Genomic DNA, 16,802 nt, shown 5'->3' with positions numbered 1-16,802 from the left:
AATGTTGCTCAAATCAGTTTGAGGCTGATTAAAGGATATAAGGAAACGGTGTATGCTTCTGTCTGGTTTGATGGAGTCAAGTGATGGCTGTCTATGTCTGTAAAACATCACTGATGACGTGTGTCTGGTTTGGTAGAGATAAGATCACGGACAACGGTAGCAGAATGGTTAAAGCTCTTAATGATGACGGCATGTGGTCTCCTGCCACCTGGGTCAACAAGGTTGTGCTTCTGTGTAAAATATACAGATGTTTCCACTTCTTAAAACTGTGATAAGCAACTAGCAGAGGAGAATTAATCAGTTTGCCAGAGTGCAATGATGTCATGTCCATTTTTGAGTTACACGAGTAAGGAACGCTCTGAGCGAGACTTAATTTGAACTACATCCTGAGAACAGACCACAACAACACTGAGGTCAATAAACTTCTAGTTATGAAATTAACCAGATGATACAATTTGATTCAGCAAAAATTTCAAATTTGAGCAACATTCACTTTATTTCTAGAGTTATGAATTTATGTTTAACAATATTTGCCTCAGTAAATGTCCTCACATTATTGTGCTAATTATTAAGCTAATGCAAATCAGAGGTGCAATTCTCATGACTTATGTCACAAAGCGTTCCCGACTGGCCAAATATGGTGTGAATCTTCAGGAGTGGAATGAAGTGGCTTGCTCTCAGGCAACCACTGCAAAATTATTCAGAACATAGTGTTTCTTTTTACCGCTAACTAGACTCAGGAATGCGAATTACATTGTGCATGGAAACACATTAAAAGAAAGCTGGCACACCATTACCTTCTGCTAGAGAGATGATGGAACAGAGGCTGAAAGCATTCTCTGACACTGAAAGATATTCGGCAACTCGTATAATATGGGGACCTGTGGAAACAAATCTCCTTTCATCTGTAAGATCTGCTGGCCATGATCCTGGCACGCTCACCGAGTGTCAGGTAAAGTGTGGATTACTGGAACAGCTGCACAGGTGGTCACAGTCCACCCTAATCCTACATCTGAAACGGTCCAGCTGTTTTGTTCTAATTCAAGACCGGTTTAAGGATGAATTACTACATTCAGGCTCAAAAAACTCATACAAAATAGTCTGTGACAAAATATGCAGACCAAATCTGCCTCTTTAGTTACTTAATGGTCCTGTGTGGCCTGTGACCTCGGGTTAGAGATGAATTCATCTGAACATGCCATTCTGCTGATTCAATGCTCTTCAATACAGCTTTTCCTGCGCATAACTTGCTGAGAGACATAAACAAGATGCTTAAGTGTCTCTGAATCAACACTCCAAAGCATGGCTGGTCTCAGACAGAAGTTGTTTTGGTTCAGTAAGGGAAGGTATTCCAGTCCATTAGGAAGATTTAAAGGAGTAGTTCACTTTTCAAAAAACTGTTGCTGATAATTTACTCACCCCCATGTCATCCAAGATGTGCATGTCTTTCTTTCTTCAGTCGAAAATAAATTAAGGTTTTTGATGAAAACATTCCAGAATTTTTCTGGATGAATCTTTTTCCGAGTCAATTCGTTCATTTTGTTCGTTTAATGAACCACATGACTCGGAAAAAGATTTGTTCATTGTGAACATGAACAGGAGAGTCACAAACGTGCGTCACAAAACAGAGCAAGGCGAGCATTTGAGCTTATAAAACTTAATCTTTGTTATTTATTTATTAAATGAGCGATCGTTTCGCTTGATAAGACCATTATTCATTGCCTGGAATCCTTTAAAGCCCTTTGAACAGTTTGCAGTTTGCACTGAAACTGTCTTTTGGACCTTGAACTGTTTGGTTCACACTGAAGTCCATTAAATTGGGAAGAAAAATGCTGGAATGTTTTCATCAAAAATTGTACTTTCTTTTCTACTGAAGAAAGAATGACATGAACATATTGGATGACATGGGGGTGAGTAAATTATCAGCAAAAGTTTTTTGAAAAGTGAACTACTCCTTTAAGACAGTGGGGCTTAATACTGCTCATCCTGACAAATGATAAAAATCATTCTGTTATGTTTTTACATTACTTTAACTTACTCAAAGCCATTTTAACCATATTTAACTATTTTTTAAACTCTTTTTTTATTAATTTTTTACAGTTTATGAATTATTTAAAATGATCTATAGCCACACACATGTATGATTTTTAAATGAAATTTTTAATTTAAATATATAAATATATTTTATTACAGTTTATATGTAAAATATATAAAACCAAAACAACAGAATCATCATCTATGTATGCGTGTATGTGTGTGTGTGTGTGTGTGTGTGTATATATATATATATATATATTTGATGTCTTACAATGATTTTGTTGTTTATTGGTTTATCTACTTCTGAATTCTCTGGTTAACATATTTAGACAAGAAAAAATGCTTTATTTATGATAGAACTCATGGTTTATTCTGTCAGGAATAAGCTACTCAAAACATTAGTTAACCCCCTCAACACAACACACTTCACAAAAATGATCTGAGTTTTTGTGCATGTAAGTATCCAAACAAGCTTACAAATAGACCCCATGGCACTTTCTGCAAAGAGGCAAAAAAGGTTGGTGAAATGGTGGTTGTGCAAGGTTGTTTTTAAATCTGGAAGAAATACGATGAGTAATAACAGGACTGAAATTCGTCTGCCCCTCCTGTATTTATAGGACAGTGAGTAGATAATTGCTCAGTCTGATGGGTCATATCTTACGCACTTATCTCCTGGACTTGTGCATGCCATGACAGCTCAGACATACTGCTTTAAGTAAGCTTAAAAAAGAATCCAGAAAATATGCATAAACGTAAAAATGTGATCGTTCGGGAAAGATGTCTTTATTTATGAAGCTTTACACCAAATGTAAGCAGCTGCCCCATAACTAGAATATTTTCTCCTCCACCTTTGGAACCGGTCCACACAAGTTCCACACTTGAAGCTTGTGTGTGTCATTGGGAGAAAGTATGGTATCCATGACAGAGCTTTGGAAGCCACTTAGCTGAGTTATGTCGGAGACAATCAGACTGACAGCATCTCTTGAGTCCGGGTGCCGTATCTGTGAGCACAATAGACCTGAGTGGCCACGGGGCACAAAGAGTCAACACAAAGCAATGATGGACCTTATGGCTGACTGATGCATAACCTCTTGTATCATCAGTTACATCTGACATCATTTTAATGTCATGGTTACTTTAAGGTTAGGCTTTTTGACAACTTTGTAAATTGTGTATTATAATTGTTTTAAGTGTTTTTGCAAATAATCAATAGGCAACTTCATGGCAGCTTAACAACGTCCTACATATAGCCAAATGTGACAAAATACCGCCTTATTAACTGATTTTATAGATTTTTAAGTTGCTTTAACCTAAAAACAACAGCATTTTATAGAGTTTTAAGTTGCTTTAACCTAAAAACAATCAACATTGGGACCCGAGGAGAAACAAATGCTCAAATAAACACAGAACGGCCTCTAGCGGAGACACAAGTAACTGCAGCCTTTTCTCCACGAGCATCCTCTATCAGATGCTGCGAATGGTACCGAACACACGGGTAAAGCGTTAAAAGAAAGTTATAAGAAACATTAACCAAATAAATTAGCCACTTGAACATGAAAACGTAGCTTTGGTCTTTCGTTTTAGATGGCTTGAAATAAAATACAATATGTAGGCTTAGGCCTATAGCCTACACAAAAGCAGAGTAGAGCCGTCTTCTGTGCCTTTATGAAATAACAGGAATTATTGAATAACTTTGCAAAAAGCCGAACGTCAAAACAAAATAATCAGCAGCGCGGCAAATAAAAAGGCACTAAGCGGAAGCAGCGGTCATTAAATCATGTAGGCTATGTATGTTTATGGAATGTGTTCGTTGGAATGTGGTGCGTTTTTCCCCTCGTGTATAACTCAGACAAACTCGCTGTGAGGTAACGCAAGCTCGTCCCTTTTTCCTTCCAGCATCTGATTGGAGGAGACGCATGCTCAGGAATGTCATGAAACTATTTAAATAGCACTTTGTTCTCTTTAGGGATAGTTAGATTGACCACTGTAACTACAACAAAGTAACACTGAGTGCTGTAGATCGCGACTAAAGAGGAAAATCATTATTTTGAAACATTTGATTGACGAATCTTATAGGAATTAAATCACTTTTCCCTGGATTTGCTGATGTTTTAAACGTGTTAAAGGTGCGTTTTCCTATTGTTTTTTTACCATTGATTGATCAAACTGTTAAGGTAACGTTTTACTGATTTTTTTTCTTTAACTTACCTTTATGATTCCAGATTGGTAAAAGAATAAGTGACAAAATGAAGTCAAGTGCAATCTTTTTGCTACTGATGCTTTGGAACTGCGAGAGCGCGAGAGTCGCAGGTGAGCGAACTAGACCAACTGATGTCGTTTAGCGTTTGTGAGTGCTGCTGTGGTTTACTACTATACATAACTAGCTGTTACGTATTAAAATAATACAGTCACTTGTTAATTATCGCAATAATTGGCTACTTTTTGGCTTTCTATACATTGTGGCTTATTTTACGGCAACTTAACAAAAAGTATTATAATAAAATACTGATTCATCTTCATTTTTATAAAGGAACCCGCTTATGAGCGGTCAGATATATTTATTCAGAACATTTCAGAATCAAGCATTCCAAAGAGCCGTGTAATAAATTTAAAAAAATATACGTTACAGTTTAGCACATTATAATTAGATTTCTTTCACTTCTGAATTCCTGGTAGAAAGTCGAGACGACAACAGTGTTTACGATCTGTTTGAGCTCGTCCAAGTGCCCAGGAAAAACCACGGGGTCACCCTGGTGAAAGGCGACGACCCGTACAGCCCCGCCTACAAGATCCTGAACCCCGACCTGATTCCCCCGGTTCCCGAGAGCGCCTTCAGGGACCTAATCGATTCCATTCATGCCGAGAGAGGATTTCTGCTCCTGGTCAATTTCAAGCAGTTCAAGCACACACGGGGAAGCCTTCTGACCGTGGAAAAGAATGACGGCTCCGGACCCATTTTTGAAATCGTTTCCAACGGAAAAGCCAACACTCTGGACATTGTGTTTTCCACTGAAAACAAGCAACAGGTCGTGTCCATCGAGGAAGCGGATTTGGCGGTGGGACACTGGAAAAACATCACTCTTTTCGTACAGGAGGACAGGGTTCAGTTCTATGTGGGATGTGAAGAGGTGAACACTGCGGAGCTCGATGCTTCGATCCAGTCGATCCTCACTCAGGAGACCCCAGGTGTGGCGAGCTTGAGGATCGGCAAGGGCGCAGTAAAGGACAGGTTTATGGTGAGTGGACGGTTCACTGCATGAGTCTTGTTGCATGGTAAATGCAGCGAGAAGCATTAATAACTTGTGGATTTTTTTAGGGGGTTTTGCAAAACGTGCGCTTTGTGTTCGGAACCACACTGGATGCGATTCTGAGGAATAAAGGATGCCAAAACTGTAAGTGCAATGTCGAAAACATGCATGTGAATCAAGACGAAAAGATGATAAATTAAATCATTGTGCCCATGTTTATAAGTTTTCTTAATATTTTAAAAAGAAATAGGCCAAAGACAGAAAATGATAGAAAATAGATCCGGGCATTCAATGATCACGTCATCATTCCACTTGCACTACATTGTGTTCCACTGAATGAGCAATAGTAACACAAGATAAAAACTTGAAGCTGCCTCTATTCACTGTCATTGGTTTTTCACTAAACTTTCCATTAGCTCAATAATTTTTAGAATACACTTTAATCCTCCTGAATGCCCATTCCTCTTGCAGCAATTATGACTGATATCATCACCCTTGACAATCCCATAAATGGATCCAGACCTGCAATCAGGACTGATTACACTGGCCACAAAACAAAAGGTAATCCTCTCTTTTCAGTAATCCATACAAATAAAACATACAAAATATACACGTAGGTTGAGAAAGTCAATGCAATTTAAACTTTGCAAACTGCATATTTCTCCTATGTAGATCTACAGATGATTTGTGGCTTCTCTTGTGAGGAACTGGCTGGCATGTTTAAGGAACTGAAAGGTCTTGGTGTGGTGGTGCAAAAACTGTCCAAAGAACTCAGCAAAGTGGTGAGGAGAAAAGTTTCTGCATGTAGATATATTAATATATTCAAATTGTGTAGTGGACATGCTGTATATTACATAATCAAACCCCAATGTTTGTTTGGTTTTCCAGACAGATGAGAAAAACATGCTCATGAATCACATTGGCATTCATGCTGGTGTGTGTATTCACAATGGAATAGTGCACAAAAACAAGGACGAATGGACGGTGGACGATTGCACAGAGTGCACTTGCCAGGTAAGAACCCAAGACATGTTAGACTTTCAGAGCTGCCTGCTCTGTCATTGAACCGCTGATTAGTGTGTTAGCGAGAGGAGAGCAATGTCACTTTAGGAGCTATGATACACAGTTCTGGTCTTAGTCTTGTCCATTATGGCAGACTTAAGCTGGGTGTATCCATTTCCCTAAACTGCCTAGTCTCTAATTAAAAGTGGGACATGGATGTAACTAAAGGAATACAGTCAACTGAACAAAAGCTTATAAACGTAATGTAAAATTATTTTCATGCCTTTAGCCTAGTTTTTCTGCAGTGCCACATCATATCAACACTGAGGAATGTTTGCTTGGCTAATTACACAGACTTAAAACATAACCATATTATCCACTTTACTTAAATCAAAATTGTAATGTTGAATGTGGTGTCGCACTACAGCAAGAGACTATGGTTTTTAATGTCATATGCAGTAGTTGTGGCAGATCCTTTAACGAGAGTCATTTTATCAACCGCAGAAATCTGCAACGGTGTGCCGCAAGATTTCGTGTCCCCTAATCCCGTGTGCAAACGCCACAGTGCCTGATGGGGAATGCTGCCCTCGTTGTGGAACCCGTAAGTGCAACAGCTTCTTCATAACACATTTTACACACTTTTAATTGAAATCATTTCAATAATATAATTTACATGTTGGTTATATATATACTGTTCAAAAGCTTAAGGTCAGTACATTAAAAAAAAAAACAACAACAACTGATAATTCAGCAAGGACACATTAAGTAATCAAAAGATATTTACATTGGAAAAATATATATTTCAGATTTCCAATTGTTACAAAATATTTCTATTTAAAATAAAATCAAAGAATCACAGTTCACGGCAGCACAACTGTTTTGAATATTAAAATAATAAAAGTTTCTTAAATCACCAAATCGGGATGGTCAAATATATGTGACTCCTGCTGAAAATTCTGCTTAGCCATCACAGGAATGAATTACACTTTAAAATATATTAAATTAGAAAACAGTTATTTTAATATTGTAATAATCAATATTGCTCAGTTTACTGTATTTCTTATCAAATAAATGCAGCTTTGGAGAGCAAGAGATTTATCCATAGGCTAAAAGCCTTGTGCACAGACTGTAAATGTACAACTGAAAAAAAATAAATAACGTAAACTTAAACGTATTGTAAAAAGGGCAACATTTTGACTTTAAAAAGCTTTTGTATTGAAAGAGCTGTTGCTACCCAAACATCTGCAGCCATTGTAGCATCACACAATAGAATTCAACTGGAGTTTAACTAATGAATGGAACACTAGAGCTTTGTGCATCACTGAATCGCTAAATGGCCATAATTGTCTAAATTGGTTAAAGAGAGGTGGAAAATTGGTGCTGTTTGGCAGAGACTCAAAAAAGAAACTGCATTCTCCTCACGTCTTGAGGCCTTGCCATGCATAGCAACAATTTACATTAATATCAGCCTTAAGCGTTTGAACTTATGGCATAATCAAGGATGTTTGCAAATACCATTTCCACATTTAGAGAAGGACTCAAAGGTATCCCTGTGCATTAAGTACACTGACATTTCCCCAGCATTCCGACTGCTTAGTTCATGCCAGGGTTCCCTGGAGTGCTCCGTCTCGAGCTGCCCAGGCTAAATTGAGTCCATTAAGGCCCAGTATTAAAAGCTTTTCTCCATTTTGCTGCTTTAGAAAGAAGGAATAGCTCTGCTATTGTCTTGTTTTGCTCTCTCGACAGCGAGCGACTCCGCTGAGGATGGCTGGTCCCCCTGGTCTGAATGGACCCATTGTTCTGTGTCTTGTGGAAGGGGCATTCAGCAGCGCGGCCGCTCTTGCGACCGCATCAATAACAACTGCGAGGGCACGTCGGTGCAGACGAGAGACTGCTACCTCCAGGAGTGTGACAAGCGCTGTGAGTGGTGTCCAACGACAATAGTGTCTGCAGTTTTTCCTCACAGTCTAGGGAAAAAGTAACAATTTCCATCTTTTATTTTCATCAGTTAAGCAAGATGGCAGCTGGAGTCACTGGTCACCCTGGTCCTCCTGCTCGGTCACCTGTGGTGCTGGCGTTATCACTCGCATTCGTCTCTGTAACTCTCCAACGCCTCAAATGGAAGGCAAAGATTGCCAGGGTGAAGGTCGGCAAACTGAGAGGTGTGAGAAATCACCATGTCCGAGTAAGTGAACACCGTGTGTAGGGTTTTACTTTTTTTTTTTCAACTGAAAAATCTAAAAAAAAAAATTTTTTTATCTTTTTTCATAGTCAATGGTGGCTGGGGACCATGGTCACCCTGGGACATATGCTCCGCTACCTGTGGTGGTGGTGTCCAAAATCGTAAGCGTCTTTGCAATAATCCAGTGCCCAAGTATGATGGCAAAGACTGCCTGGGAGACGCAAAAGCCAGCCAGGTTTGCAACAAACAAGCCTGTCCAATTGGTGAGTTATAGTGTCACTCAACTCTTCAGATGCTACTAGTCTGTCTTTCAAGTTAAAACAATCACATATGTGCATTTCCACAGATGGATGTCTTTCAAGTCCATGCTTTGAAGGAGCCCAGTGTACAAGCTTCCCAGATGGCTCCTGGCAATGTGGAAAATGCCCCCCAGGATACACTGGCAATGGGATCAACTGCAAGGATATCAATGAGGTGCAGTCAAAAAGTCAAATCAGTTGTCACTTTTAGATTTACAGGCAGGAGCCATCTTTGGAAAACAGTCTCGATAAGTCAAACCACGACCGACGTACCAAGTGAGCTGAACTGTATGAAGTCCAGCAAACTTCTGAACTGTGTTCGTGGTTCGTGGTTTGACTTGTCAAGACTGTTTTCCAAAGATGGCTCCTGCCTGAATACACAAAGTGGACTGTCTTTATAAAGTATCTTATTATTAAACGGTCTGTACACGTACAAAGTTCTCAATGCTCCGTTTTGCTTGTAGGGACTCTCATTATGTTAGTGTGGGCCTATCCTGAGCCTTGTTAGTGGTACAAACTAGCGATTTCTTTTTACTTATTAAATGCGCCCATATACTTGCGTTATCCGCTAAACAGAGCTAAATCCACGCGTTATCTGCGTTTTTAGAGCTAAAACTCTATAGATACGATTATCACGAAAACAAATCTCAGAGAACGGTTGACTAGGTACCAATGTTTTATTAGACCAAAGGTTCATTTTGTGCCAGAGTTCTCCTTTAAGCCTAGTTTTAGGCCTTGCATTGGTTAAAGTTAATAGAAATGTGGAAAATAGAGAAAATCAGCAAGCATTGTTAAATGTCAAATATTATCCGATATGTAGATCCAAAATCAACCGAAACCAATAAAATGAATAAAATAAAAAATAATACATTTTGAAAAATAATATATCATTTATCCCTACTTTTCTAAAAAATGCTATTGTTTTTTTCTTTTCTTTTAATTATTTATGCTTATGCTCTTATGACTACAATGCATTGGGATGCATTGGGATGCAAAAATCTCATTATTCATTTTCTCGTCATTGCAGTGTGAGGATGTCCCTGATGCCTGCTTTGAATTTAATGGAGTCCATAGGTGTGAGAACACAGTGCCGGGCTACAACTGCCTGCCATGCCCCACTCGCTACACCGGTCCACAGCCATTTGGTCGAGGAGTGGAGGACGCTGCTGCCAAGAAACAGGTAAATGAAAGAACACAGATAGATTACGGATTACCAGCGTGCACCTGCTCATGAACTAATGCATGCTGACTGATTTATCTTTGCTCCAGGTGTGCACGCCTCGTAATCCCTGCCTCGATGGAAGCCACGACTGCAATAAGAACGCTCGCTGCAACTACCTGGGCCATTTCTCAGACCCTATGTACCGCTGTGAGTGCAGACCTGGCTACGCTGGAAATGGACACATTTGTGGAGAGGACACTGATCTTGATGGCTGGCCTAATGCTGATCTTGTTTGTGTCGAGAACGCAACTTATCACTGCAAAAAGGTTGGCATATAATGGCTTCATTTGTTATTAAAAAATACAAATAACATCATTGTGGCTATTTTTAATTTTCATACACTACTCTTTTTGAAGGACAACTGCCCCAATCTTCCCAACTCTGGGCAAGAGGACTACGACAAGGATGGAATTGGTGATGCTTGTGATGATGATGATGATGACGACGGCATTCCTGATGACAGGGTAAAAAATATAGTTGCAATACTGTTCACTGTATATATTCCACAGATGCTCAATCCAGTCAAGTGAATATTTGTTCATTGTGCATGAATGAAGAGAAAAAGTAAAGCCGTTTGAAATTCAGGCTGAGGTGTGGAAAAAAAGTGCTGTGTAAAGCAAACTCAGTTTCTTTTGGAGACAAACCTCAAATTCCACCAAAGTACCTTTCTGAAAGACCTGCAGTGTATCTCGCTAATCCAATATTATCCTTGGTCCAAATCCTAAAATAAGGCTTGCTTTTATCGTTGCGCTCCTCTAAATAGACCTACACAGCCGCAGCCAAATTACAAGCCTAACATCTAAAAGTAATAACCTTCGTGTGAGAGGGGCCTGTGAAGAGTTGCTTTGCCATATTTCTCCATCTGAACTGTGGTCTCTTTTAAAATAGGACAACTGCCCACTCATCTTCAACCCAAGACAGTACGACTATGATCGCGATGAAGTGGGAGACCGCTGCGATAACTGTCCGTACAACAGTAACCCAGACCAAACTGACACTGACAACAATGGTGAAGGTGACGCCTGTGCTGTGGACATTGATGGAGACGGTACGAAATTGCTCTTTATTTATCCATACATGGGCCATTCCTTGAAAAACGGCCTTGAAAATATTCATAATTCAGCAAATATCAATTTCATAATAAATCCTAATTTTTTAAAATCAAATGCAACCTGGAGATTTCTTGACAGGTTTAATGAGAATCCTCTCTTGTTTAGAGATAAATGTAATTCAATCTTCACCATAATATCCTTCTTTTTGACAGGTATTTTGAATGAGAACGATAACTGCCCATATCTATACAACGTCGACCAGAAAGACACTGATCTCGATGGAGTTGGTGACCAGTGTGACAACTGCCCTCTGGAACACAACCCAGATCAGGTATATGTATATGCATGTATGTGAGACTTATAACAAGTGAGTGAATATAGCAGGTGTTTTCAAACCATTATATAATCAACAGAGATCTATGTGCTGTTCAGTTCAGCTGCTAAAAAAAATACCCAGAGGGTAGTCTCAGTCTTTACTAAGCTATGTATGGGAGGAGTAAATCCTCTTCTCCTTGAAGCCATAGCCACACAATAAAGCAATAGGAGGCTTTTCAGGGACACTCACTAGTGTTCAATTAACTCAAAGGATATGTGGAGGTAAAGAATGGTTATTAGTGAGGAGTGAGAGATTTGCCGTTGGGTTTATGCATGCCCTGTCGGCACTCAATCCCTGCGGATCACACCTGTGCCATGGTTAACTGAAGAGAAGGAATGCACCCCTCCTTTCCTCATTAGACTCTGAAATGTGACTGTGGTAGTGCCAAGCTTCAGGAACGTGAGATTACTTTTTAAAAAATCCTACACAGATGGGCCAACTCGTACAGAACTTTTTGCCTTTTAGAAAAAGTGGGAATATTTTATTTGAGAAAGCCATAGAGATTCACTTAAAAAAAATGGGATTTGGATGCTTACTGATTCTGCCCTCTCACTCAAACAGCTCGACTCTGATTCGGACCGTGTTGGAGACAAATGTGACAGCAACCAGGATATCGATGAGGACGGTCACCAAAACAACCTTGACAACTGCCCGTACATCCCCAATGCGAACCAGGCTGACCACGACAAGGATGGTAAAGGAGATGCCTGTGACTACGATGATGATAATGATGGCATCCCTGATGACAAAGACAACTGCAGATTGGTTTTCAATCCAGATCAACTGGATTCTGATGGTCAGTTTTGCCTCTGAATATGCATAACTATTGCATTAATTCACGTAAAGATTTATACTTATGAGTTTAACTTCTTCATTTGTAGGCGACGGACGTGGCGACGCCTGTAAAGACGACTTTGACCAGGACAATGTCCTAGATATCTATGACGTGTGTCCTGAGAACTTTGACATTAGTGTAACAGACTTCCGCAAATTCCAGATGGTACCTCTGGATCCCAAGGGGACTTCTCAGATTGACCCCAACTGGGTGGTGCGCCACCAAGGAAAAGAACTGGTTCAGACAGTCAACTGCGACCCCGGCATTGCTGTTGGTACGTCTAGTCTTTAAAAAAAATACAATAAATAATAAATAGAAACCTGGGCAGTGTGTAAGATATAAACTAATATCATAAATAGAGAAGAAAAAAATCCCACAGTACCATAGCTTGCAAAAACAGAAAATATTAATGCAACTTTTTGGTCACTATTCAGTTTTCAACAAAAACTAAAATGAAAACCAACTGAAAACATTTAAATCTACTGAAATAAAAATGTAAATGAATGTAACTCGCAATTGCAAGAAAAGTCAGAATTCCTTTTGTTATTTATATTTCTGTGGTGGAAACAAGCTTCCATACATAATTCCAAACAAAATTCTGACCTGTTTTTCAAAATTTCTTCAAAGGTTTTGATGAATTCAATTCAGTCGACTTCAGTGGAACATTCTTCATCAACACAGAGAGGGACGATGACTATGCCGGCTTTGTTTTCGGATACCAATCCAGCTCTCGCTTCTATGTGGTCATGTGGAAACAGATCACACAGACCTACTGGTCCAGCACACCTACCAAAGCACAGGGTTACTCGGGGCTATCAATCAAAGTGGTTAATTCCACCACAGGGCCAGGCGAGCATCTGAGGAACGCCCTTTGGCACACCGGAGACACCCCAGGACAGGTAAATCTCACTGAGGTCACTGTGATAAAAATCAGGTTTGAAAGCTGTATATGAGTACCAACATTTCTGACCTCAATTAATTTCAGGTGCGCACACTGTGGCATGACCCGAAGAACGTGGGATGGAAGGACTTCACTGCTTACAGATGGCACCTGACTCATAGACCAAGAACTGGACATATAAGGTATATTTGAATTTATATCTCCAGAGGATATATTGTTATTGATTATATTTGAATGTGCTAACAACATTTTCTCTACAAATGTCAGGGTGGTCATGTATGAAGGCAAAAAGATCATGGCAGATTCTGGCAGAATTTATGACAAAACGTATGCAGGCGGAAGACTGGGTCTCTTTGTCTTCTCACAAGAGATGGTGTACTTCTCAGACCTCAAATATGAATGCAGAGGTGAGATCAACACATTGCATTGGCATCCAAATAAATGCTTGCTTTTATTTACATACTCGGTATTAACACTTTCTGTCTTTCGCTTCTTTTTCAGATGTGTAATTGCACAGGAAGTTTATCAAAGAATGCACCTTTCCATATAATTTTGTATTCCGGGCAAAGTCCAGGGACTGATTTGACGTTACTAGTTCTGCTCACACTCTGGTGGAGTGAGAAAGCAGGAGGTCAATTTCAATGTAATTGTCACTGGTTGGGATAGAAAACACGTGGCTGCCGATTCAGAATATCTGGACTCCTCCACCATTAGCAGGTAGAGCAGAAGAAAGTCTTCCTTGCTTTGCTTAATTGGGAAGACTGAGATCTCTCTCTGAAAAACCTCATTTGGCTCTGTGTGGGAAGAGCTCCCAACAGACAGCTATGCACTTCAAAACCTTTATTCTCTCTCTCTCTCTCATGTGTTTTCATGCTCTCTTCCTGAAAAGATCCCCAAATTATGGCTACTTAAGAGAGAGCAAAACCCTTTTAACTTTTCAGTATTTTCTCAAAACCTTAAACCGATTTCTTGACTAGGAACAAAGCAATGAGAATGTTTTAAGATATTGAAGCAATAAACATTTTAAAGATCGTATAGGTGAAATAATATATATATATATATATTGTTGTGGTTGCTGAAAGTAGGGGATTTTTAAGAGGACCAATCTGTCATTTATTGAATGTTATCTAAATTTCTGTTTGTCTATCTAAAAGATTTGCTTGGCAGAGGCTCATCTTAAGTATAATGTACATTCATACAGGTCTGGCAGGAGATAACTCATGGTTTAGTGGGCATAGTTTTCTCAGGGCTAGATGGTTAAACCATATTAACAATACATTAGAAATGGCATAATGAAAGGTTGTATGAAGAGCAATTGGACAGACCCAGGATTGAAGATTCTCCGTTACAGGAAATGATTTAGCCACATACGGATACTAGATTACCAAGTACTCTAGCCTTCTTTTCAAATAAAATGCCAGGTTTTATTTGAGATGCTAATTTCTAAGGGAAAGTTGAGTTTAAGTCTTTTAGACTTCTATATGTAGCACTTACACATTGGCTAGACTGTGCTGGGATTTTGCTTCAAGAAGCATAAGAGAGGGTCTTGCTAAGATAAGCCTCGTTAAAAAACAACTAAAAAACAACAAAATCTTCATAGCCAAAGGCCTGTCCAATACTACTCATCCAAGCCTTTCCAGTCAAAAAGACATTCATCCATCTCTTCCAACGGAGATGATCTTCTGACCTTTTCTGTAAGAGAGAGAGATAAAGGAAAACCTTAATGTACAAATATTACCTCATTGCTGTTTTGTAATTTGATCAAACTAAACCTTTTAAATACTTTTTCCTTTGCTTAAAGAAAACAAATTGGTTGCCTTATTGCTACTGTAGCACAAGTTGTAAATAGTATATAGAACAAACAGCCAGCCCCACATCCCAATGGAAAACAGAGTAAAATGGGAGACAACAATTTTTTTTAGGAATACATTTGCCAGTGCTTCAATGTCCAGTACTTTTTTTTTTTTGTTGATAAATTATTGCTCTATTTGTTGTCTCTGTTTCTGTTTGTAAGACTGTTTCATATGTGTGTGTAGATAAATGCTATTTAAATAATTTATCATGGAATGCCACCTGAGAAGGACGCATTTCCATCTGTATAAACAGTTTGCACACTGACGTGAGGATGTTCTGTTCTTCATTGTTTGTATCTTTATTGTGTTGTTATTTTTGTACATTTAGTGATGCTTGACTGTAAACATTTTGACTTAGTTACACAATGCTATTTTTATGTTATAGCAATTATTTTGGTACATACTTCAGAATAATAAACAGATTATAGACATTGTAAAACAGATGTTTATTGGCTGTGGCTGCTTTTTATTACTGCATGTTTGTGTCTCGTGAGAATATAGTTGTGCCAATGCAAGTCTAAATGACTGAAATCTTCTGTGCATGGCACGAAAGGTCAAAGTGATTATAAAACAAGTTCATAAAGGGAATCTTTGGCCCTGAAAGCAAACTGCTACATGGCAGAAATACCCTAAAATAGATTATGTAGACCAAGGTCAATGCTAGTTCCAAGTTGAAGGCTGAGACAAGTCCACCTCCTTTTTCTAAAGACAGGCATACATGTCTTCAGAAGAAGTGTGGAATGTTGCAGCAGCGCCTCTCCTCAGGGTTAATCTTTTAATTCCTCACTCGCCTGTGGGGAGAGAGTGAACCTCCCTGGCCCACTGTGTGGCATTCTGGGTTTACTCAACACAGATTTGGCTGATTTAGTGCTCCTCTGACAGGTGCGGGTCTGTAAACACATTCATATCACACTGGCCAGGGATTAGAGAAGATCTCAGGGTTACAGAGGAGATCCAGAGACAATCTGGGCACAAGATTGCAAAATTGGCTTTTGCATTAGTTGTCCAACATTCCAACAGGCAAAAACTGTAAGAGAGACCTTAATATGTTATGTATATATCATGGAGATGATCTACTTACCGGGAGGTTTAAGTCTACTTCTAAGTCTGCTTTGTTGGTCGTGTTCCATAACTTTCCTACATTGTTTTCATTGTGGTAAGGCCTCCCATTCATATTTACGGCTTAAATAAACGTGCAATAAAAATAACGTTTTTGCTATATGAATAGAAGCTGTAAAGTCAAAATGTCTGAGGTACTGTCTGGTTATATATAAATCTTGAGGTTGTTTTTTGAGGCGGTAAAAACAGTAATACCGCTCTGTTCAACAGACAGAGGTTTTAGTTCCAATGTTTAGATTATTTCTGTTGAGAATAACTGGTATATAAAACTGCTGAGCAGTAATGGTTTGTCACCAAAATTATCTGTGTGGTTTTTAAATGTGTTACCATGTATACTCAAACATAAATATAAAATATCTGAAAGAAATGAAAGTGTGGGTGTTATACAAGTAGCATCAGAGAGAACAATGTAGTTTGCAATACAGTTCAGAACAAGCGCCACACAATGCATCATGGTTTCCACAAAAATATTAAGCAGCACAACATAGTTTTCAACATTGATAATGAGAAATGTTTCTTGAGCAGGAAATCAGCATTTTAGAATGATTTCTGAAGGATCATGTGACACTGAAGACTGGAGTAATGATGCTTTGAATGTAATGATGTAATGATGATTGCTCAAGAAACATTTGAAAACTATGTTGTGCTGCTTAATATTTTTGTGGAAACCACAATA

At 39.0% G+C, this 16,802-nt stretch overlaps 1 protein-coding gene and 1 long non-coding RNA gene across 5 annotated transcripts in view; one reads left to right on the top strand and one right to left on the bottom strand.

Moving 5' to 3' along the window:
- The window catches only part of LOC148976847 (uncharacterized), a 119,252-nt gene that overhangs the window by 72,794 nt on the left and 29,656 nt on the right, over positions 1-16,802 (bottom strand). The window lies entirely within an intron of this gene.
- Positions 4,002-15,450, top strand: thbs1b (thrombospondin 1b). The gene is made up of 23 exons (XM_039692570.2): positions 4,002-4,163; positions 4,260-4,347; positions 4,714-5,273; positions 5,354-5,429; positions 5,757-5,846; positions 5,958-6,067; positions 6,174-6,299; positions 6,792-6,888; positions 8,034-8,207; positions 8,296-8,472; positions 8,559-8,732; positions 8,816-8,943; positions 9,796-9,948; positions 10,038-10,256; positions 10,347-10,454; positions 10,879-11,038; positions 11,255-11,373; positions 11,980-12,214; positions 12,300-12,527; positions 12,881-13,152; positions 13,239-13,336; positions 13,422-13,561; positions 13,656-15,450. The coding sequence occupies exons 2-23, from the start codon at positions 4,284-4,286 to the stop codon at positions 13,661-13,663; spliced, it is 3,516 nt and encodes a 1,171-aa protein (XP_039548504.2). The 5' UTR covers positions 4,002-4,163; positions 4,260-4,283; the 3' UTR covers positions 13,664-15,450.

This window comes from Pimephales promelas, chromosome 13, assembly GCF_988280905.1.
Source record: "Pimephales promelas chromosome 13, fPimPro1.hap1.1, whole genome shotgun sequence".
NCBI classification, from domain to species: domain Eukaryota; kingdom Metazoa; phylum Chordata; class Actinopteri; order Cypriniformes; family Leuciscidae; genus Pimephales; species Pimephales promelas.
Note: the sequence above shows the minus strand (reverse complement) of the source record. Positions and strands in the feature narration are given on the sequence as shown.